This window comes from Lissotriton helveticus, chromosome 1_1, assembly GCF_964261635.1.
Source record: "Lissotriton helveticus chromosome 1_1, aLisHel1.1, whole genome shotgun sequence".
Taxonomy (NCBI): Eukaryota; Metazoa; Chordata; class Amphibia; order Caudata; family Salamandridae; genus Lissotriton; species Lissotriton helveticus.
The window spans coordinates 2062041455-2062064714 of record NC_136057.1 but is presented as its reverse complement, the minus strand read 5'-3'; the positions used below and the strand labels follow the sequence as shown (position 1 = coordinate 2062064714).

General features: G+C 40.0%; 1 protein-coding gene across 7 annotated transcripts in view; it reads left to right on the top strand.

The window, feature by feature from the left end:
* Positions 1 to 23260, top strand: part of NEXN (nexilin F-actin binding protein) — a 382609-nt gene that overhangs the window by 235062 nt on the left and 124287 nt on the right. For 3 of the 7 annotated variants that reach the window (XM_078645115.1, XM_078645108.1, XM_078645132.1), the window contains exons 3-8: positions 6629 to 6820; positions 12858 to 12939; positions 13028 to 13176; positions 15541 to 15582; positions 16567 to 16767; positions 16851 to 17030. In XM_078645115.1, coding sequence (XP_078501241.1) covers positions 6629 to 6820; positions 12858 to 12939; positions 13028 to 13176; positions 15541 to 15582; positions 16567 to 16767; positions 16851 to 17030 — 846 coding nt within the window. The remainder of the gene's footprint in view (positions 1 to 6628; positions 6821 to 12857; positions 12940 to 13027; positions 13177 to 15540; positions 15583 to 16566; positions 16768 to 16850; positions 17031 to 23260) is intronic. The other 4 variants (XM_078645157.1, XM_078645148.1, XM_078645125.1 and 1 more) reach the window with 2 other exon arrangements.

Below are 23260 nucleotides of genomic sequence, written 5' to 3'. Positions count from 1 at the left end.
TCTCATCATTGATAACCGTGAGCCCTACCTCATGGTTGCTTAAACTTTCAAACGATATCAATGCTTTTGACCACCAGTCCCTATGACACAACCTGTTAGAATACAGTGATTTCAAGGTTATTTTACTTTACTGATTCTTCCAATTCTTCTGACAACCTCTAGCTCCTCAAAATGTACACTTACAGATCTCATTGGATACTGGTTACCTGTGGCGTTAACTCGGGGATTAATCCTCTCTACAATCACTTTTAATGTCTACAAGGAGGCCCTTTTACTGCTTCTTAAGAACCACAACATGAAATCAGAATGCCAAAAATACTGAAATATAACTGAAAATCTGAACAATCATGACCACCCTCCTTCTTCTCAAGAATTACCTCAACCTTCCTCATCAAGCTCCTATAGCAAACTGAAACAAGCCTAGATCTAAGAAAATATCTCCAAACTGAACGTTGGCAAATTTACGCCCAACCCCTCCGAAGAAGCTAGTTCATTCTGATTCAACTTTGACAGCAATGTGTTGTTCAAAACACACTTTTCAACAAAAAATAAGACAGTCTAGTACCAGTCCGCAATTTCTAAGTAGAATGACAGCCTACCTCCCAGAATTAACATCCACGAACTAGTCCTCTCCCACTTGGGTTGCCTGAACCAAAAACTCCTCAATGGCTCCTTAGGACCTGAAGGCAGGCTAGAAGAATCCAGAAGCATGCAGAAAATACAACATGCAACAAGTACTCCTCTAAAGGCCTCAATCTGTATTGATATTGTTGATGGCTCTGGAAACTGGGGTGCAAAGGGATCAGCTGCAGAATTGGCTCTTCAGTAGGGGACTGGGAATGACACTGAGAGGCACATTGACATCCTTGCAATCTCTCAGACTGAGAGTAGCGGGACTGGGAAAAATCCTGATTGGCCATCTTGTATTTCTGCTTCAACTTTGATTTAGCTAAAGACTTGGACCACAGTGAGGACCTGTGGCATGGATGTACTCAAGAATAAGAACAGAGCGATACAAAAGGGGATGATGGACGGCGCGTTTGAGCAAATCAAACACTCACCCCCAGTCAACTGATCTGGGTTTAATCCATCACCATTCTTTAGCTCACTCAGCCACCCCAGTTCAGACATGGCCATATGCAAATCAGTCTGACCCTGTGCCTCATGGAAACAGTCCAGCCCGAACTGCCAAGCCATGTCTTCCCTGGACCGGAAACAAGCATCCTGGGACCGGTTTCGGATTCATAATCCTCATCAGCCAGGCTATCTTGAATCCAGTGGCCAAGTGAGCAAGGGACTCACGTCTGAGCATACCCTCCCACACTTAGGGCGAACAAAGCGATACAAAAGGGGATGATTGACGGAGCTTTGAGCAAATCAAACACTCACCCCTATTCAACTGATCTGGGTTTAATCCATCACCATTCTTTAGCTCACTCAGCCACCCCAGTTCAGACATGGCCATATGCAAATCAGTCTGACCCTGTGCCTCATGGGAACAGTCCAGCTCGAACTGCCAAGCCATGTCTTCACTGGACCAGAAACAAGCATCCTGGGACCGGTTTCGGATTCATAATCCTCATCAGCCAGGCTATCTTGAATCCAGTGGCCAAGTGAGCAAGGGACTCACGTCTGAGCATACCCTGCCACACTTAGGGCGAACAAAGCGATACAAAAAGGGATGATGGACGGCGCGTTTGAGCAAATCAAACACTCACCCCTAGTCAACTGATCTGGGTTTAATCCATCACCATTCTTTAGCTCACTCAGCCACCCCAGTTCAGACATGGCCATATGCAAATCAGTCTGACCCTGTGCCTCATGGGAACAATCCAGCCCGAACTGCCAAGCCATGTCATCCCTGGACCAGAAACAAGCATCCTGGGACCGGTTTCGGATTCATAATCCTCATCAGCCAGGCTATCTTGAATCCAGTGGCCAAGTGAGCAAGGGACTCACGTCTGAGCATACCCTGCCACACTTAGGGCGAACAAAGCGATACAAAAGGGGATGATGGACGGAGCGTTTGAGCAAATCAAACACTCACCCCCAGTCAACTGATCTGGGTTTAATCCATCACCATTCTTTAGCTCACTCAGCCACCCCAGTTCAGACATGGCCATATGCAAATCAGTCTGATCCTGTGCCTCATGGGAACAGTCCAGCCCGAACTGCCAAGCCATGTCTTCCCTGGACCGGAAACAAGCATCCTGGGACCGGTTTTGGATTCATAATCCTCATCAGCCAGGCTATCTTGAATCCAGTGGCTAAGTGAGCAAGGGACTCACGTCTGAGCATACTCTGCCACACTTAGGGCGAACAAAGCGATACAAAAGGGGATGATGGACGGAGCGTTTGAGCAAATCAAACACTCACCCCCAGTCAACTGATCTGGGTTTAATCCATCACCATTCTTTAGCTCACTCAGCCACCCCAGTTCAGACATGGCCATATGCAAATCAGTCTGACCCTGTGCCTCATGGGAACAGTCCAGCCCGAACTGCCAAGCCATGCCTTCCCTGGACCGGAAACAAGCTTCCGAGGACCGGTTTCTGGCATTCCAGCCGTCTTCAGCCCGGCTTGCTTGAATCCAGTGTTAAAGTGAGCAAGGGACTCACGTCTGAGCATACCCTGCCACCCTTATGGCGGCCAAAGCGGTACAAAAGGGGGTGGTGATGGACGGGGCATTGGTATTTTCAAACACAGAATAATAAAACCATCTTTACTAAAATATGTATGTTATCATTCTGAGTTCAGACATACTAAATTCGAATTTCTACCATGTTCCCTGAGTCAGTTAGGATTGTAAGAATGTAATAATCTAACTGCCCATTCTAGCCTATGGAGAACCGGTAGCCTTCAATAGTGAAAAACGAAAATGGCTGTAATTCGCTATTAGGACATGCTACACACACCAGAGCATGTCCTACCTTATACTTACAATGCACCCTGCCCTTGGGCCTACCATAGGGGTGACTGATATGAAGCAAAGGGAAGGTTTAGGGACTGGCAAGTGGGTGCACTTGGCCAGATCGACATGGCAGTGCTAGACTGCACACAGGCCTTGCAATGGCAGGCCTGAGACACACTTTACAAGCTGCTTCTGTGGTTGGCACAACCAGTGCTGCAAGCCCACCAGCAGCATTTGATTTACAAGACCTGGGCACACATGGTGCACTGTACTAGGATCTGACAAGTAAATCAAATAACCCAATCATGGAATCACCAATTAATACATGAATTTAACATAGGGAGCACTTGCACTGCATAGGGAGCACTTGCACTGTGGCACTGATTAGCAGTGGCACAGTGCCCAAAGCATAAAACCAGCAAAAACATATCAAAACACAGAAGGCAATCCGTCAAAATGGAAGGGAGACTCACGCCAATGATGCTAGGTCTAACAACATTCAATATCCAGTTATTGAAATTACTTACCACACAATTACTATCAACATCATAAATAGGGGAAAGATGGAACAGGTAGACTGGAAAGCTTCAGGCATTACGACTAATACCATGTGGGATACTCAACTTCAATCTAATAAATTCTGCAGTCCTCAGATACTTCTTAGCTCATACCAAAAGCCCCAGATTTTTATAATATGCGCTCACATTTCCACATTGCACAGGCATGTTTTAGTAATGATGTTGATTGTCAAATAGGTGTATGTGTTTTAAAACAAACTTTTTGGAGCAGATGATCTTAAAAGAAAATGAGTACACTAATAAAATGTGGCCTACATACACAAATGACAGAAATAGTAATTCATTCTCTCTGTCGGATTGCAAGGGGAAATAAGACATGGCATATCGTAGATGGACCGATAAACATAACTTTGCCTAATATCACAGGCCCGTGGAACAGGATGTGGTCCTACATTCATCCAGGGAGGTGATGCACGCCATACGCATCCTGGATTTGCGTAATACAATTCTATGTTATAATGACTTGCGTAGAAACAGTAAGCACAATGTAAAAAATGTGTGATAATTGCAGGTTGTGGTAAAGGCTGTTTACCGGGCTTAACTGAGGCTTGAGATTAGTAGCCAATTGGGTGTTTTTAAAATGAGACATGAAAGGTATAGCAAAATTATTCACCTACATAAGAGGAAAAGGAACATAGTGCGGGTACATGGAAATATTGGAGTAGATAGTGTCGTGGGGGTGAGCCTTGCATTCACAAAGTGTTCAGTTGACATGAGCTTTTTAGAAGTTTAAACGCCATTTTTCCTTTCTGCTGCCTTTTGCCCACGGCACACACTTTATTAAATGTTTAGAGTTTAACAGAGTGTTTTGCTTCACACGAGAATAACATGTTTTTCTTTATTAGCAGTCTTGCTTGATAGCTTAGTCTGAACAGTGAGTGCCGAGGTCTTCAAGGTTATTTCAACACAGTGGGTGTTGTTCAGACTGATCAGCACACGTTCTAGACATAACACATATGCAGCTGTGGCCACCTCTGAGATTGGTGCATTTAATAATGCACTGCGTAGGCATGATCACACACACTTGGAGAACATTCGGGTACTGAAAGCTTGAGCAGAATTTGATGTGATCTATTTCTGCTAATACCAGAGGTATGGGGCCGCCTATGTAATCTCAAGAGACCTTCTTTAGATATAAAATAACCTACTAGTAAGGGAGGGTGAAAAATAGGTATGTTTTAAACCTGTTTCCATTTAGAATTATAACATGCTTTCTCCCTTTGTATTTTATGGAATAGTAACTATGCTGATAATCTTATTTCTAATAATATGTCTGCTTGTATTAGCTAAGATGCTGCGCATGAGAAAACGGCGTTAGAAATAAATATTTCAAACTTGCACGTGTCTTCTTTTACTCCCTGTTTTGGACTGGTATGAGAGTATAACGAAAGAGTGTTCATGTTTTCCACATTGCCTGAGGTCACCTAAGTCGCATGTTCTGGGTTGTCTAATCATTGGTATTCTGAAAGCGCCACTGAGACACTGATGCTAGTCTGGTAGGGGATGTTGGGTACTAAGGTGAGTTTTAGCACACCCTAATTCACTGAGGTCCCAAGTCTCTATGCACAGTTCTGTATAGGAGCAGAATCCATGCAACAATAGCGTGTAATAAAAAGGCGGCTTAATGGGTGTCATGGTAAAAAAGCAACAAGAGACCCAGAGAGGCCAGATCTGGAATTAGGTGGAAATAGGCGACGGGGTTGTGTTCAGCATTGAAGTGGTGGTTGGGATGACCAAATAGCATAACATATGGATAACAAAGGTGTCATCTCACTGGCCAAAGACACCAGTAGAGTATTGTTGGTTAATATCCCTCTAGGTCTAATTTGGAAGATGCCACAAATTAAGTCTATTCCCACATCCTGCAAACAGTATTTTGATGCATGGTACCCTATTGAAAAAGACGTGTATGTCTACGCATCACCCGAAGATGAAGAACAAAAGGTTACTTACCTGAAAATATTTTCTGCTGAGTATTTTTCTGCTACAACCTCCAAAGTATCCACCTGTCTTTGAATGAAATGTTATGTTGCAATCAGATCTCCCAAATGGAAAGGGAAATGGGTCTGAAGATTTGGATATGTCTAATCTTTCTGACGTATTTACCCACAAACAACAACTATTCCTGATAATCCTGTTCACATGGGTAGAATAAAATTTTTATTATAAGTGTGTGATCATCCTGTTTAGTATGGACAGTTTTGTGTGAGTTTTGATGATACTCACGCTGGGTAACCAATCTTCCAGGTGGTTACCTTTCTATTGATTTCTCTCAAGTTACTGAAAAGTAAACAGTATCCATTCTGTTAAAAGCTATTCTTAAATCATTATACCATCTTGATTGGTAAAGCAAATTGGTGCATGTTCAGTGTCTGGTAATAGAATTACATCAACTAGTCCTTCTATTAGTGGAAGGTTTTGTGCACCTGCAGACGATCTTTCATAGAATGGCATGGTTGGTTGTGTACCTTGTTGTTGATGGATAAACAGAACAGAACACTTTTAGCAGACAAAATAAAGTGCGTACTCTGTCCTTCTAGGCACACCTTAGATTCCGTCTTTACATCGTCAAAAGTGAAACTCTGCCCACTTTTACTCAGACAAAAAAGAGTATAAAAATGAAGTTCTATTTCATGCATTGATTGAAGCTGTGCTCATGGTGAAGTGGAATTGACAAACAGTGTTTTTACAACTTCCCTCATCCTGTTTGTTTGTTGACTTATGGCAAGGTTACACGTACACCCCAAGGTCACTTGGAGATATTAAACTATACTTGTAATTTGTGGTCCCAATAATGTCAGATACACGCCGCAGAACACTGCTCATTTCATATTTTACAGATAAATACAGAAATTAATATAAAGTCAACTACAGTGAGCTGTTAATTGTTTTTAGGCACAACATATTTTTGTCTGAAATACGTAGAATTTGTTACTTGTACTCAATAAAACGTATTGACATATACAGATTATAATAATGCTTAATGACAGAGTTCATAGATAGATTTTTTTTCTTTTCAGTTACTTTTTCCTCTCATTTCTATACTATTAACACTTTCTGTTTTCTTCCATCCCTCAAATGGCGTCATCTTTCTTTTCTTTTCTTTTCTCTTCTTTTTCTTTATCTTCATCTCACAAAGATTCTGCTTTCCACATCTAAGCCTATCCAAAAAACCTATGTGCCTAAACTTGGCAAGGGTGAGGTAAAGAATAAATTTGAAGTCATGCAGAAAGCAAGGGAAGAAAGGAATCAAAGGAGATCTACAGAAGAAAAGCAGAGAAGAAAAGAACAATATATTAGAGAAAGAGAATGGAACAGGAGAAAACAGGAGGTCATTTTTCTTTTCTACTACTATGTTCTGTATTCTAAACCCAAGGACTTTTTCACAAAAATGATTGATTGATATCTTAAAAACTTGAAAACCTAACAATCATTAATGGATGTGAGAGTGGTCTATTGATATGATTATGAACTGATATAACTCTAAGGTAGTGTGATATTACACATGAGTATAGATATAGTTTTAGCTTTGTAAATGCATTAAAATTCTCACTGATGTGAAACATAATTTAGAAATGGTGACAATGGAAGATGGAGGTGGGGCGGTTATTTTAAGTTAAGTGAAATTTATCAAGCCAGTTGCTATTCGTTTTTGGTACTCCAGTCCATACTGAAGCATAACTATCTTACAAATCGAATACAATGTTTAGCACTGGAAAAAGACTTAGGCTCTTTATTACTTTCTGTTAGTGAAATGCTAAAGAATGGTATTGATTTGGAATGAGAGACAACCCTACAGCATTGCAACCAGCACTGAAAAATGATTGCACACCTAAAGTTGCAGACAAAGAAAAGACACAGAAAGATCTAGTAATGCAGCAACTGTAAGAATTTCAGAGCTGCACTTAAAGAGGAGCCTGGTCAGGTGATAGGAATGCCTTGAAAGTTGGTGTATTAATTCTTCTGCACATATCATATAGCAAATGGAAACTTGAATACACAAGGGCAAATTAGGCTACTGCTATCTGAAGTAATGCATGGAAGGAATTTCTGCGGTTTCAGAACAAAACTTAAATCACCTCAGCTATGTGTGAGTCAAAGGAGCACATTGCACCCATCGTGACACCAAAGACCTCACTACGTCTATGGGGGAGGGGCAGAATCCAACTCAGATAATACATCATCCAGCTAGGAAAGTCAGCATCATAAGACAATATAAATAGGAGCTAGGTATGTGGATATAATGAAAGGCATTTATGGCAAGAGAGAACTAAATATTTTTTGTAGGTACAAACTTGATTGAGGAAACTATTCCAAGGTGGTGAAGGAGAGGATAAAACATGGAGAGGTTATGGGATTGTTTATAGAAGTGAACAGTAACTGGAAATTGTATTGTAATTGCCTTTCTCGAAGCACCTTTTTGGGCCTAGCGTGCTACTCCAGAACCCATAAAGGATTAGTGGTGAGTATAGTGGAATATGAAAGTAATTTGAGTGGTGGATATGTTAGTCAGTTATTTGGATTGAGAAGGATAGTGGACGGATAGAAGAAGAAAAAGGTTTGCATTTATATAGCACTTACTACCCCTGATGAGGCATTGAAGCGCTTTTCGGCGAGTAGCACGCTACTCCAGAACCCATAAAGGATTAATGGTGAAGCAGTATAGTGAAAATATGAAAGTAATTTGAGTGGTGGATATCTTAGTCAGTTATTTGGATTGAGAAGGATAGTGTAATGATAGAAGAGGGAAAAGGTTTTCATTAATATAGCGCTTGCTGCCCCTGATGAAGTGTTGATGCACTTTTTTGGTGAGCAGCGCGGAAAACAGCCTTAATCACGAATCTTTTACAACGACGGTACTAAACAACAAATTTTAACAACAACCTTTCCTGAACAACAACGAAATCACGGCCTACATGAACAACGACTACATGAACATTGAAATAGGTCGTTGTAAAAATGTGTTGTTTATTACCGTGTATATAAAAGATTTGTGATTAAGGCTGTTTCCCCTCCACGGAAGGATCTCAAATCTCGATCCATCACCATCCGCAATGCAAGCTGACACCTCTGACAGACTCTCTTCCTTTTAGTTTACTAGTCTGTCAGCTGTCTGTACACCCTCCATGATACGTGATCTAAATAAAGATGATTATTTGCCATGTGGCATTGTTAGCTGGGTAAAAAACTGAAACTGTGATGATGGAATGCTATTTTCAAGTCTCGGGTGCTCTGGAACACTCTCAACTTATATGCTTTAATCTTAGGGCAGCGAAAGCACACAAGGTGGTGCCTCCTTGGACAGGAGAACAGCATCAAAGTTATATGCCGACCAGATCTGCAACGTAGATCAGCTATTTCATGGTTTGGAGCGAGGGGGAAGTAGTTTGCAGCAAGAACAGGCGAACAGCTTAAAAGTTTTACTTAAAGTGTCTTGGTTCTGGAAGGAGGATTCACGAACGGAGACAAGCTCACTTTATCAGCAAGAAAGGGGAGGTAGTACATTCAGGAGATTGTGTACATGACAAGGAAAGGGAAAGTGGCGAGAAGGAAAGATTCCCGAATACAAGATAAAAGGGCATTTACCCGCTGCCATTCCAGGACAATGAGGTAGGAGCTGAAGGTTTTCAGGTAGGCAAAATAGATGTATTGAGACAAAAAAAAATGTTTTGGGGAAATTAATTTATTAATATTGTAAAATGATTTTAAACATGCGTTTTTAAAAGCACTGAGTAGTATAATCAGATAATGAGCTAATTGTATATTTTTCGTGGTAAAAGGAAGTCGTTGTTAGGAATGTAGTAGTTAAGCATTGTTAGGGGTTCAGCATTCGTGGTTTAGGAATTCGTTGTTAAGGAAGTAGTGGTTTAATCATAGATTCGAGCAGTGCGCTACTCCGGAACCCATAAAGTATTTGTGGTGAATTAATATAGTGAAATATGAAAATCAAATGTAGAGTTTTGTAAAGATTATTTCAGCTATTGGAAACCTTTGCTAATCATGTTCTGTTTCTATAAGAATCAAAAAACAAATCAAATCATGAATACAATAAGATAGATCTATCACAGATGTCTGTAAGTCTTGATCTTTTGAATAGGAACTTTGTCAGTTCCAGGTCCACAGCTCCAAATTTCCTTGCTCCAGAAGGACAATTTCTACTCCTCTAAGTTTCCTGCAATGGCATCTGTCTAGCAAAGGACCATATATGTTTACAGAAATTATTATTGAACCTCTGAATGCTTTTAAAGGGTTACATGTCTTTTGAGCATTACATATTCTGCCCGAAATTCCCTAAATTCAATCATGCTCTTTTTTGCATGTGATGTATAATTGCTCAGAAGTCTATGTAGTACAAATGTTTCTCTCTACAGGTCCTCAGAAGAATAGTAATTCCAAAAAACAAATACAGAGATGGAATCTTTATGCTGATAGTATATGTATAGCTTCTTGCCAGCTATAAGGAGCAGCATGTTTATATGAATATTATATTGAAAATTAAAAATATAAGTAATGAACTAAGGGATTCAAGATCCTCAAAGGGAATAAAAAATGAAGTGTGAATTTCCAGCAAAGTGTCTACTCAGGGACCTTCCTAATAACACAATCTTAAGCGGGTTTTTGAATTTACTTACACGTGTGAGAATTCTTGTCTAATGGGAAGTAGTTTCAACAGATGCTCATTTTAATGTTGAAAGACAATAAAAGTGCAGAATTGTGCCAGGAGCAATGGAACTTTGTAGGATGCCATACATATGACCGGCTGTGAGCACAGTAATCAGTTCAGGTAGTCAGTAGTTACTAAATCACACAGAATAAAGATATACTAAAAAAAGAGACATAAACAGACTAAGTTATCTGTTAACTCATTTTCAACAGTATATTAAACCTTGATTATATAAGTTTTAGGCTATCAAATTCAGTTACGCCACATATCAAACGTATAAAATTATTGGTTTGAACAGAAACATAGAGCACTGTCCAAAGATGCTGCTGTTGTCTATTAACCTTCAATTGTCTATTAACCTGCAACATGAATTGCAGTACACTTTCTCTTGACTCGCCAAATTTAATTCTAGTTCTCCTATACTGCTTTACATTCCTGTACCTAATTAATTCAAACATAAATGTTCTTCTTAAAATGTATTGTTCTAGCCATTCTGATAGAGTTACAGTTTACTTTTCCTTTATCTGTCAAATAAGGCTAAATGACTTAATAAAGAAACACAAAATCTTTCCTTGAATATCCTACCCTACTTCACCTCATAGAAATCCTGACCACATTGTCACCACATTGCTTTATACTTTTGTTCTCAGTATCTTGGCAATCCTGGGAAAACAGCTTACTAAAATCTGAATATGTTCAGGTTTATAAAAATTATATGGTCTGAGTCACTGGGCTCTGATTTATTTGGACTGAACAGCATGTCCGATTTAAAGCATAGAACAAACTTTGTAATGTGGGCGGTTTTAAACTTAGGAAAATAGAAAGTGTAATCACCAATAATTGTTTCATCTCTACGGAATTGATGGTCATCCCAAATTTGATTATTTTTAAGGTATTGCAGCATTCAATTGTAAATATATCAGGAAATGTTTTGGACAACCACAGTTTTAGCCATAGTTTTTAAAACATCCTTCGAAATGCTGGTATGTTATCACACATATTTTGATTAATCAGGCAACTGCTCAGTTTCAAGTTCTTAAAGAAATATTCATTCTGGGGGAAGCTAAACTTAGCTTCAATTTTAATAATACTGATACCAGAGATTACATTTTAAGATTTCTCCAAAGAGACATGCAAGGGTTTTCTTTTAAATTGATGAATTGCCATGTTAAACTCAAGTCTTGAAAGTATTTAAGGTGACTTTGCTTAAAGAGTATATGGATTTGAAACTTGAATAAATAACTTGTAAAATTCATGAAGATCTGTTATCAAGCAGATACTGGATTCGTTTAATCAGACAACATGCCAATAGCTGGGTTCATCAGTCTCTTGTAACACAGTGTTACTACTGTTCTATAATTTTCTTAAAATGTTGGTAAAAGTATCCGCATCGACAATCCTTCACTTTTTGGGCACATTTATCCTGTCTTTTGTCATCTCTCAGAAGTGAAAAAACAATATAATACAGTCGATTTACCCAAAAATACTGTTTGAGAAGATGCAGCATGACTTAAAATGAACCAGCAGCCAAGGCCCCATTTTATTGAAATGATTCTCCTTACATAGGGGCATTTTTCTCCATAAGACCATTTGCCTGGTTTTATTCACTGTTATCCTAAATCATTTGTACCTGCACATTGATGTTTCATTTTACTAGTTAGGATTATGTTTAAAAATAAAACAGTTCATAACTTCTCAAAAAGGTTATTTTTGTTAAAAAAAAATGTTACTTAAAAACAAAACATCTCTAATTTTTATTGCTTGTTTAGCACAAAATGGAAGTGGAAAATAATATATCTAGTACACCACCTTTGCATCAGCAGTTGCAATATCTTAACAAACATTCTGGATGAGCCAATAGAATTGGATGTTACAAGTGATATTGTGACATTTTGCAAAATGTCATACCTAACAAGATATTACTGCTTTAATGAATAGTCTCTCTACAGCCTATTTATGTGTTGGTTGTTGTATACACCAGAGACGAGGCAGCAAAGAACAGACACATGAGTCTTGATTCCATCGACTACTCTAGGCAAAGATTTGTCAAGTTTTCAGTATGTAGTTGATTAGAACACATTGTTAAAGGATTGATTATAGAGTGTGGATCTATACATTTTTGTATATCATACTGTATAGTCTATATTATCTCTGGTACTTAAAGTCCTAAAAGCCACACTCACTGTGCAACTTAGTTCTTTTAAATGTGGTGATGTTTTGTCTATTTTTGTAAAGAATAATTCAGGAGATGTTTGTTTTTTGCATTATGGAATGAGGAAGTACAGCGAGAATTCAATATGCTAATATTTTAGAACATTTTGAAGTAGACTGCACTCTGAGAGCATCTGTAATGTAACACCTGACTGCAGTCACCGGTCAATTTCAGGTTGCAATTGTTTTTTTTAAAAGTGTATTATTATGAAAACTAATACCTAAACAAAGATTGTAGATTTTGCATAATGGGAGTCGAGCCCAGAGGTATTTATGCACAGGGATCCACCAAATCACTAAAACATGCCCAGATTGTTTTAGAATACCTTTCACTACAGTTTCAAGAGCTGTTTGCATTTAGTTAAAGGCTCAGTGCAATGTCTCAAATCCATTTAGTCATCAACATTGTTAAATGTGTAAAAAAAATGCAAATGGATACAGACTGTGTTTCCTTGGAAACAGTACTAATCTACTGTTGTCTTTAATTAAGCAGATGAAAGAGCTGCTTGCATCTGACGATGAAGAAGAAAATAAGACAAATAAAGTAGAAAAGGGGTTTGTTCCCAAGTTTACAGGTAGGTCATACTCAGAAATACATTTTTCTAAATTCAATGTCAAACTGCAGGGAGTCAAAGTTGTTTGCATTGTTTGTCTCGTGTACAGGAACGGTTAAAGGGAAATTTGAAGTTATGGAAAAACAAAGACACGAAGAAGAAAAAAAAAGAATGGAAGAGGAAAGAAAACGCAGAGCCGAGCAAGATTTGATAGAGAGGCGGAAGATTCAGCGGGAACTGGCAAAGAAAGCAGAAATGGTAAGACCACTCTTCTATTAAACATTAGAAATTTAAGAAAAATTCTTACATAATTGGATAAGGCAGACGAAGCATAAATAAGCAGTATTGTACCTATTACACATTTACAACTGCTTCTAAGACAGAATCATTGAAATGGCCACAAATGCAGTGCTTTCAGTATTCCTGGATTATATAACCGATCCAACTCTAGCCATCTTGGAAAAACACGGACCCTCACTCTTCCTGGTGGAGTTGAGGGACACTAGAATTCTCGCAGCCATACTATGGAACCAGGATATTATCCTGTGAGGACCTTAGTTGTTGAATGATGCTCACAAAAATTCTGAGGTTGAAACCTGTGAGGGACCGTTGAATGTAGGCTGAGATATTCTGACCTGTCATGTGGCCCTAGGGACAACCATCACATTACAATGCTTTTAGTGTGGAGCTAATAGCTTACACCGGCCTTTTTGGAGTGGCTTGGACAGAGAGCTGAACTTCAGGGAATTGAATATAGCCTTATAGCCACCACCAAGGTCTTTACTGGTTACTAACAGCCCTGAACCCATGTTATAGCCCTGAGACACAGGCAAGGGACTATAACGAGGCTGAGAGCCTTTAACAACTGGTAGAGCCCAAAGCAGAAAGGGCTATAAGGCTATTAGAACATTCCACCACCAGAGGGTGAATGTTCCTAATTAAAAAGGAAGACATTCAAATACACAAATTCAAATGTTGGTGCAGAAGTCCTATACGAGCCATTATTTGATCTTAGACACTCAATTGTCTCTTATAGAGCTCTCAACACTCCAATGTTCTAAAGATATTTTTTGTGTTGAAATATTTTATTGAATTTTACAATGAAAATATATCATGAGAATAAGAATAAAGCGGCAGTAAGAAATTGGTAATAAATAAAATAAAATAAAAAACATTTCTATTAAGATAAAAAGTGACAGTAGATACATGATATTTGTTGATGAGTAAAAGCATATAAATATGAGCTATATAAATAAGCATTTTGAGAATAAATAATTCAATATTTATATTAATAAATAGATACATTATGGTCACCCCAGCTCCTGTTAAATGCCTTACAGCTCCTAGCACAATAGGCTCATGTGTGTTTAAATTAATTATAGCGCCATGTACTTCACATGCTTAATTTTGATTGCTTTTCTATTTTCTTTTTAATAATTACATTACATACATAGAGCCTCTAATGCTGTGAAGTTGGAAAGTACGGCTCTTTAGATTTGATACCACAACAGTTAGGATGAATTGCGATGGTTTGCGATGGTTACGTCTATCTATGTAGTACTCTTTTACAAACATATGTATTTGTTCTATGAAATTAGCATTTATATTTACAAACATTACTTAAATCCAAACTGCAGTATATTTCAGGATACATACTATTGAGCAAATGCATCCTTATTCATACACAATATAAAATAAAGTAATCAACTGACCTACCCTCCTACTGACATAATTTGATCACTGTGCTATCCTATCACATCTCTCGTTCCCCTCTCAATATGTCTTCTGCACGATTTGAAAAAATTCACTCTGATAATTATAGATTTGCGTGAAGACAGTTTCAAAAGGTTACATGTAAATCCAAGAGTCATTTGCAAATTCATTGTTTAAAAATAATCGAGGCGAGACTTCCCCTCTAATATTTAATTGGTATGTATTTTTCAATCCTGACTGTTTAATGTAATAAACCCAGACTTTACTGTTTTACAAAAGTGACTGATGCAATACCATGATTAGTGAATGTGGAAATAATTCAACAAATCTTTTCAGGTACTGAAAACACAGGATTTTCACATGACAAATCACATCTAGTTATTTGTAGACTTGTACTCTTCAGCTATTCACTTTCTGTTGGAACTGTTTAGAAAATGTTTTGGAACAGTTTTGGGGTTTCCACATTTATAGCATAAATAAAAAAAAATCAAGACTAGCAATATACATTTCTTTTTATAGCTATTGGATTGTTTGTGATTTATATTTGGTATTTGTGATTTTCTCCTTGTAAAATGAGAGATTATTCATGATGAAGTTCGTAGTGACTAAACTATTTAATACGAACTCCAGTCTACACGTTGCCAGGAAATTATATTGTTATAAGCGTTTTCGCACAATTACAATGTTGATTATTAATAGTTCTCTGTTGAGCACAAAACATCTTGTAAAATAATAAATATTTGTTGGTTTGGATTGCCTAAACTTCTAAAAATCTAATATATGCCAGAATGGGGTTACAGGGAAAAGAGATGTTTTTGACACCATCTCTACGGGTTTATTTTAAGTGCATGCTTGAAATCTAACAGAAAAGCGATTTTTACATAACAATATGACATTCTCATTCAATAGATTGATGACATAAACTGTACAGGAAGTGACTTGGAGTTGGAGGTAATCAGAAATTTCTTTGAATGAAACAGTCACATTTCGTATCTTAATTCACTTCCATTTGTCTTCATGTACTCTCTTCCACTTGCTCTTAAAGTCAATTAAAGAAAATGTTATGGGAAATTATTAATAAATACCAAAAATGTAAACATTCTGATGAAGGTTAACATGGATCTTTGTAACTCGGGGTGTTTCGGGGCTCAAACAGTAAAGTATTGTTTGAAAACCTATAATGGCCTCATTTCATTTCCTCCAAACCTTGAGAAAACTATCCTCAATTGCTAAATTATGTTCATGAGTGCCAAGCTTAAACTCCGAATCATTAGAGGGCAAGACAATGCCCCATCCCTCCATTGATATTGATTGATTTTGCACATTTATATAGGTGCTTGTTTCTAAACGTTTACATGAAGGAAGAAACCTGTGAAGAGTGTTTTCGATGCTATCAATCAAACTAGATTATCCCAAATAAGGAATAAGGTTATAACTCAGTGCAATTAACATTTGCAAGGAACACAACAATTTACATTTCTCCTTTAACCCTGGTACTTAGCAGATTGGTATTCTTTAAACTCAATTACTGTGTACTGCCTTCATTGACAGATTGGGAAATCTAGAGAAAAGAATGATATGTTGTCATGACAATTTGGATGATTCCCAGCATTACTAACATTACCAATTTAGCAGTGTTGCGAAGATATTCTATAGTTCTCATACCTCACACATCTTTCTTTTGCCTATGTCTTCTTTGCAAACTAATATCTTTTGTAATCTTATAACCACTGTCTTCGTGTTACTCATGTCATGGGAAAATAGAAGAGCTGGTGCATTAAAGATTTTCTGTTTCCTCCTAACTTTTTCTTTTTCTGTATCTCATTATGGATGTGACAGCTGAGTGCTACGAGAACATTACTATCTTGGTTGTCAAATAAAACGAGGACATTTCTGGTTTCATAAGTAACCAAATTGTAACAATTTTATAAACAGGAAGGTGATGATTCAGTGCTTGAAACAGTCATTCCTGTGAAATCGCAAAACAAAGCGCCAGGCAAGATCAAGCTAAATTTTGAAGATGTAGAAAAAGAAAGGGAGGAGAAAGAAAAAAGAAATTTTGAAGAACAGAAAAAGAGAAGATATGAGGAACACAGGCGTTCTTTCAGAGAAGCCAAGCGACATTCATCTGTTGTGGTAAACTAGGACATTAACAAAAATAAAGTTGATATGTTGATCAGTTCCGTTCAATTTAATTAGCAATTAAAACTTCTTTTCAGGATGAAAATGAAATACCTAAAAAAGAAACACAAGATCGTGTGTCTCCGGGGAAATTAAAATTAACATTTGAAGAGATAGAAAAAGAGAGACAAGAGCAACAGAAAAGACAGGCTGAAGAAGAAGCCCGGCGACGTTTGGAAGAAGAAAAACGTGCTTTTGAGGAAGCCAGAAACCAACAGGTGAGCAAGTATGTTATGCATGGGCCAAGCAAGGGTCAGGATTGGATGAAGACTGAATAAAAAAATAAAAAATAAAACAATTCCACAGACATGTAGAAAAGGCTGTGTCTGGGCAAGTGATAAGAATTTGAATGCATCCAAAAACCTTCATCAATTCTTTTATCAGATTTCCTCCAATTAAATGTTCATTATCTTTGATGACCATTTAGGCAATAATGACTTGGCATTAACAAATTACCGAAGTCACCGCACTTATTGCAAGTTAGTTATAGTCTTTCGGAAAATTTCTTTAGTTCACAAAGTCCAAGAATTATCAGACTCTGACATAATGCCTCAAAGTATATTTGGGCAACTTAAAGAACAAATCACAAACCATTAGTAATGCTCTTTGTGGTGGGTACTTTATCTAACTGCAGATTCCTTATGTTTTGACAATTCCCGCTGGTGTCACACTTTAGCCGAAAACTCAAAAGCAGTACTCCTGCGAACAGGTAGGTGGAGTCATGCGGTTCCTTGTCAATATTGTTCTGCTCCTAAAGTGATGAGCGGGACAGCATATTAGCGCCATCTAGGTGCCCTAACAGCAGTTGCTTTTCATGACCTGTCCTTCTATCCTGATGCAGAGTCCAATGTCAAATTGGCTTGCCCAGTGTACAGGTCTCTAGTTTGGGTTACCTTTTAAGATGGAAAAAGAGTCAAATTCCCAAAATGAGGAGTTGGGAAAGTCAGTGCTTATCTGGAATCTGCAGTTAGGTGGATTATTCACCAAAATAGGTGTTACTGAAGGTATGTTACTTGTTCCTCTGGTGGACACTTCTAACAACAGGTTCATCACTCTGTGAATAGATAACAAAACAGTAGCTCCCTGGGTTGTGGAACTGTGGAATGGCAGAGACCAAAAAGTATTGCTTGGCCAAACAGTCAAAATGCCTATATCTGAGTTTCAAGGCAATAGTGCTTCGTAGCAGCCTGTAAGATATCAGGACCGGCACTCTGCATGCTTGAGAATTAGAAGCAACCCTGGCTGCATTGGAATGAGCTCTTAATCTTTCAGATGGCTACTTCTTTGCTAGCGCGTAGCAGATGTTTATGCAGAGGGCTGTCCACCTAGAAATGGTTCTTTCCTGCACTGCCTTTCTCTTCTTCGTGTTGAGACGCCCACAAAGAGTTGATTGTTTACTGGAAGGTCCCTGGCAGAGCTGGACTGGCCACAGCGGGCACCAGGTATTTCCCCGGTGGGCCGCCAGGCTGGGGGGAGGTTCAGTAACAAAATCGGACAAAACTGGCCTTGACAAACAGCTCAGTCACACCCCGAACCCCCTGGGCATCCGGCCGGGCACTTTGCCAGGGTGGGTTTTGGTTCCCAGTCCGGCCCTGGTCCCTAGCATGATCTGTGGAAAAACTGAGGCCTCTTTTGGGGTACAAACAATGGAATCTCTCTTCCTCTTTTGAGGGATAATAATGGGCAAAGAGTGTTGGAAGGGTGATAACCTGCCCTACGTGGAAAGGTGTGAGTACTTTTGTCAGAAATTATGCTCATGTTCTCAACACCAATTTGTCCGTAAAAGATGTCGTACAAGTGGGCAGGGCTGAGAGTGCCTGCAGTTCCTTCATGCGGCGAGCTGATGTTATCCTGACCAAAAAAAACACATTCACAGTCAAGAGATGTAGCTGACAATTTTGCACTGGTTCAAATGGGATGCACATTAGAAAAGTGATAACTAAGTTCAAGTTCCCCAGCGTCATCACAGAGGAAACATGTTGTAACCCTTTAAGAAATCTCATCGAGTCATTTGAACAAAGAAGACTGATCCAGGAATGTTAAACAATAGAAAAGAGCTTACAAATAGCCTTTGACAGTGCCCAATGGAAGTCCTTGCTGGGCCAAATACAAAACAAACAAAAATACTCCGATAGCTTAGCTTGCAGTGAGTCAATCTGACGATTGGTGCACCAAGCCATAAATGTATCCTAGCGCTCCGAGTAGATAGATTTTATAGCTGGCTGTCTGATGCCCAGAATAACATCAGTGGCCTCAGGAGGAAGAAAGACGGAGACTACCTTCTGCCACTCAATCTCCATGTATTAAGGTGCTGAGTGCAGTGGCCCAGGTGCAGGATCTTGCCCTGTTGCTGTAAGAGTAGTTCCTCCCGAAGCAGCAGCTTGCATGTAAAACAGATGCCTATGCCAAGAAGGTTCTCAATACTACATCTTCCTGACCCACTCCGAGCCTCTAGAACGACTTGATCTTTTTTAGAAGCCTTCTTGGGAACACCAGTGTGTACAAATGTTGACATTGCTGAATCTTTGTAGTGGCGTAAAGACTGAGCTAGGGTTCTCCCATTTTCTGGAAAATACCCTGTGCAATCTAGTGGTGTAACAGCCATTCCTGATCCTCTAGGTGTTGGTGTCTGAGTTTGACCACCTTTGTGTTTAAAGATCCTGCCAGGTGGTTCACAACCAGTAAAATGTCCCAGCAAGTCAGTCACGTCTAGAGTTAAAGAGCCTCCTGACACAGGATCACTTGCAACTCCAACAAATGGATGTGGAGGTAGGTTTTCACTGGTGAGTAGAGTCCTCCAATCTCCACCTCTCCCAGATGGCCTCCCCAGCCCAGCGTGATGAATCAGTCTCCACCGTCAGCTCTGGGCGCAATAAGGAGAGGAGTCTGCCACTGGTCAAATCAAGGTTTCGCAGCTATCCCTGCAGATCTTTTGTAGCCTCCTCTGAAATCTGGATGGAATCTGATTAGTTCCCCTGGTGTTGTGCCGAGTGGGACTTCAGATCCCACAGCAAAGGTGGCATGTACTACCTGGTGTGGTTGACTAGCAGAATGCAGGAGGCCAATAGTCCCAGCAGCCTAAACGTAATCCTCACTGAGATCCAGGATAGAAGCTGAAACATCTGGATCACAGTCCGAATGTCATGGGCTCTCGGCTCTGGGGGCAAGGCACAAAACCCCACCATATTTAAGATTGCTCCGATGAACTGGAGCATCTCCATAGGAATCAGGTGTGACTTTTACAAGTTGATAGGGAAATCCTAATGATGTTAGGAGGTTTATTTTCTTTTAAGGTGCACTGCCTGGGTGAGCCTGCCTTCAACATCCAGTCATTGAGGTAGAGGAAGACTGGTACACATGCCTTTTTGACCTTTGAAGGTGCACCATGACCACCACCACCAATACCCTGACCATTGGCTCTTGGAGCCCCAGCCTCAGCCATGAAATGGCTGAGAAGGTTATGTGACGGAGGTGGGGCCAGTGCTGGCGGTATCAGAAACCCCTGGCATAACCATGAAAAGGGCGAAACTTGAGGAAATTACCTGGAAGGAGCAAGACAGTCCAAGGGCATGACTTTCCTCAAAGTGTTCAAGTGCAGAGTCTCTTTTCTTACCAAGGAGGCAAGAGCATGGACATGTCCATTAATAGTATGTCCATTAATGATGCCTGGACATCCCCAGAGAAGCCTGTGAATCTCTTCCAGGTATGACTTTGAAGCACATGCACCAATCAATCGGTTTTGACCAGGCCAGACCTGATGAAAAATCTGCCACGTCCCGACCATCCTGTTCGGTTTTGGATGAAGATGCCCATTGGTCCTTCAGAAAAGCTGGCAGGATTTGACTAACCATATCCCTTAAAGCATGACTGTAGCAGCCTAGGAGGAAGTTGGCATTCAATTAGTGTAAGGGAAAGCTGGCGGAAGAGAACATGAGCTTGCCAAAAGTCTCCATGCATTCGTACTCACAGTCAAGAAGAAACACAGGAGAGGTGTTAGGATTCACTCTATTCATGGGCATCAAAAACACCTGAGTCTCTAGTGTCAGGTCTTGGGTCAAGAAGTCAGGGTTGCTGTAGCTTGTCGGTGGCAGCATGATACCTGTCTATTGACTGAGGGCTATTGAAGAGCTTCATTTAATGACAGGAGAGGTTGAGTTGGCACCCGAACCTCTGTCAGAGCATTAGTTTTCACCTCTAAGGTAGGGAGCAGCAGTTCAAGGACCTCTGCAACTCTTCACATAACCATGGAGAAAGTAGCACTCTTCTCTGTGGCAGGACTAGTTGGAGAAACATGTCTAAAGTCTGGGGAGATGTCCAGACCACTTACATCTTGTAATTCTGCATACCAATTATCCTCATCGTACTGTGGGAGGAATGTGTCCTGATCATCATAGTTCATATTGCCAGAATCTGAGCCAAAGAGCTGATGTAAAATATGAGCTCTGCTGGATGGTAAAGGCAATGTATCGGAATCAGAAGGGTTAGCTATATGCTCCACTCTGGTGGGATCTGAACGTTGTCTCAGTCAAAGCTCAGAATAGGAAACCACTACAGGTAGTGGATCCTCTTCTGGCAGCATTGGTACAGGTGTCAATCTTAAGGGAACTAGTGTAGAGAGTGGCGCCGGAAGCAAAGTCGGTACCAAACATTGTGCAGAACCTGAAGCTTTTCAAGAGGCAAACATGGTGCATAGGGCAAACCCCCAGCGGGATCCCACCAGGAAGCCTCTGTGGTTCCTTGGGGCCTTAAAGTGCATCAGAGGGACCTAGACTGGAAGTTTGCCAGATCACAGCATCATGGTCTCTTTGCTGCAACATTGCATACAGACCTGGAAATTCTGAATTCATCAGGATCATACTCAGAACCGACTCTTTAGGAGTTTGGGAGTGAGACCGAGTGGCAAGTTGACTTCCTCGCACCCTATCTGTAGTTTGAGAGGGTTGTAAAGGGGCCAATTCATGCTAAATCTTTGTATCAACTCAGCTGGTTGTGGTTCAGAAGTCTTCTGAAGTTTGGCATTGTAGAGTTTCAGCTCATGCTCCTATGTGGCCTTTTGGTTCTTCTGAGCACAGTCGTTACAGGCCCTGGAGTCATGTTCCATCCATAGGCAGCAAAGGCATACCTCATGGGTGTCTGTCGCAACCCTGTTATTTTGTGAGGTGACTTGTTTCCCTTGCACACTGCTAAAAATTGCATTTTGGAAAAATAACTCATCAGAGATGAGAAAAGTAAAACTCTGGATCCGAGTCTGGAGGCACGGAAAGAAAGGAATTGGCATCAGTGTGCCCTTCGTGGCGTATGAGAAATATGTTGTTAGAAGTATCCACCAGAAACCACCTTACACTTGTTTGTGGTCTCTGCTTTCCTGGGGGAGGCCAGTCCATCATATCTATAGATCCCCACTTCATGATGGGGATCTTTAAAGCCTTCTGTGCAGCTACAGGTGTGGCAGATGTATTGAACACAAGGAACTTTGCCTAGTGGGCAAATGTTTGTTTCACCCTACCTGCAAAATGTGTTTACTCTTTCCTTCATGGTCCTTCCTAAATTCACTCTCAAAACATTGTGCCATATCACTTCACAAGATGAGTTTAAATCAGAAGCCACTTCTCCCTGGAGCAATATGACATTGACTTCTGCTGGTAGAAAGAGGCTACATCTAGACATTTTTCCTTACATATAAATTATTGACTTATTTTGAAGCATTCTTAAATATAGGCCTACCTCACTGAGTCTAGCTATTTTACAAGGTTATGAGAATAAAGGGGGGACTCTTATCAATTAAAATGCCAAATGTGTTTAAACAATCACTAGACTGTGAGAGAGTGTATTGGACATCACATCTCCCCATCTATCCCGAGACATCAGGGCTCCTCTTAGACTAACTGTAGCTCATGGAGCTTATGGAGGGGTGTGTCTCACTCCAGCACATTATTGACTTTGCGTAGGTCCCAAACGTCTTCCCTACGGAGTGCAACTGATTTGGCCATACTCCATTTCAGGGTGGGTAGATACCAGTATTGTAATCCAGGAAGATGGACATGTTTCCACTTCATTGCAATTGCTGTCCGAGCTATTAGAAATGCCAGGTCTGAAAACTGGTTAGAAGTGCTCCCCGCCTTCCTATGCCTGTTCAGCCCCAATAAACCTGTTTCTATAATGTATGGGTTCTCTGACCTCGTGATAGTTCCCAGGACATCTGTGACTGCCTTCTAAAGTGACATTGCCTCTGGGAAAGTGCAAAACATGTGGGCTATGTCAGCATTTTGGGAGTCACATCAGGGACAAGTTGGTGCAGTAATGTAAATTCTATGCAAGTGCGCAGCCTTGGGGTACTCTCTATTCAGAATGTTGTGTTGAATATATTGAAATTTTTATAGAGTTTGAGTGGGTACAGGAGGATCTTGTCCCACTCTTTGCGCAGGGCAGAGCAAATATCCTGCTCCCA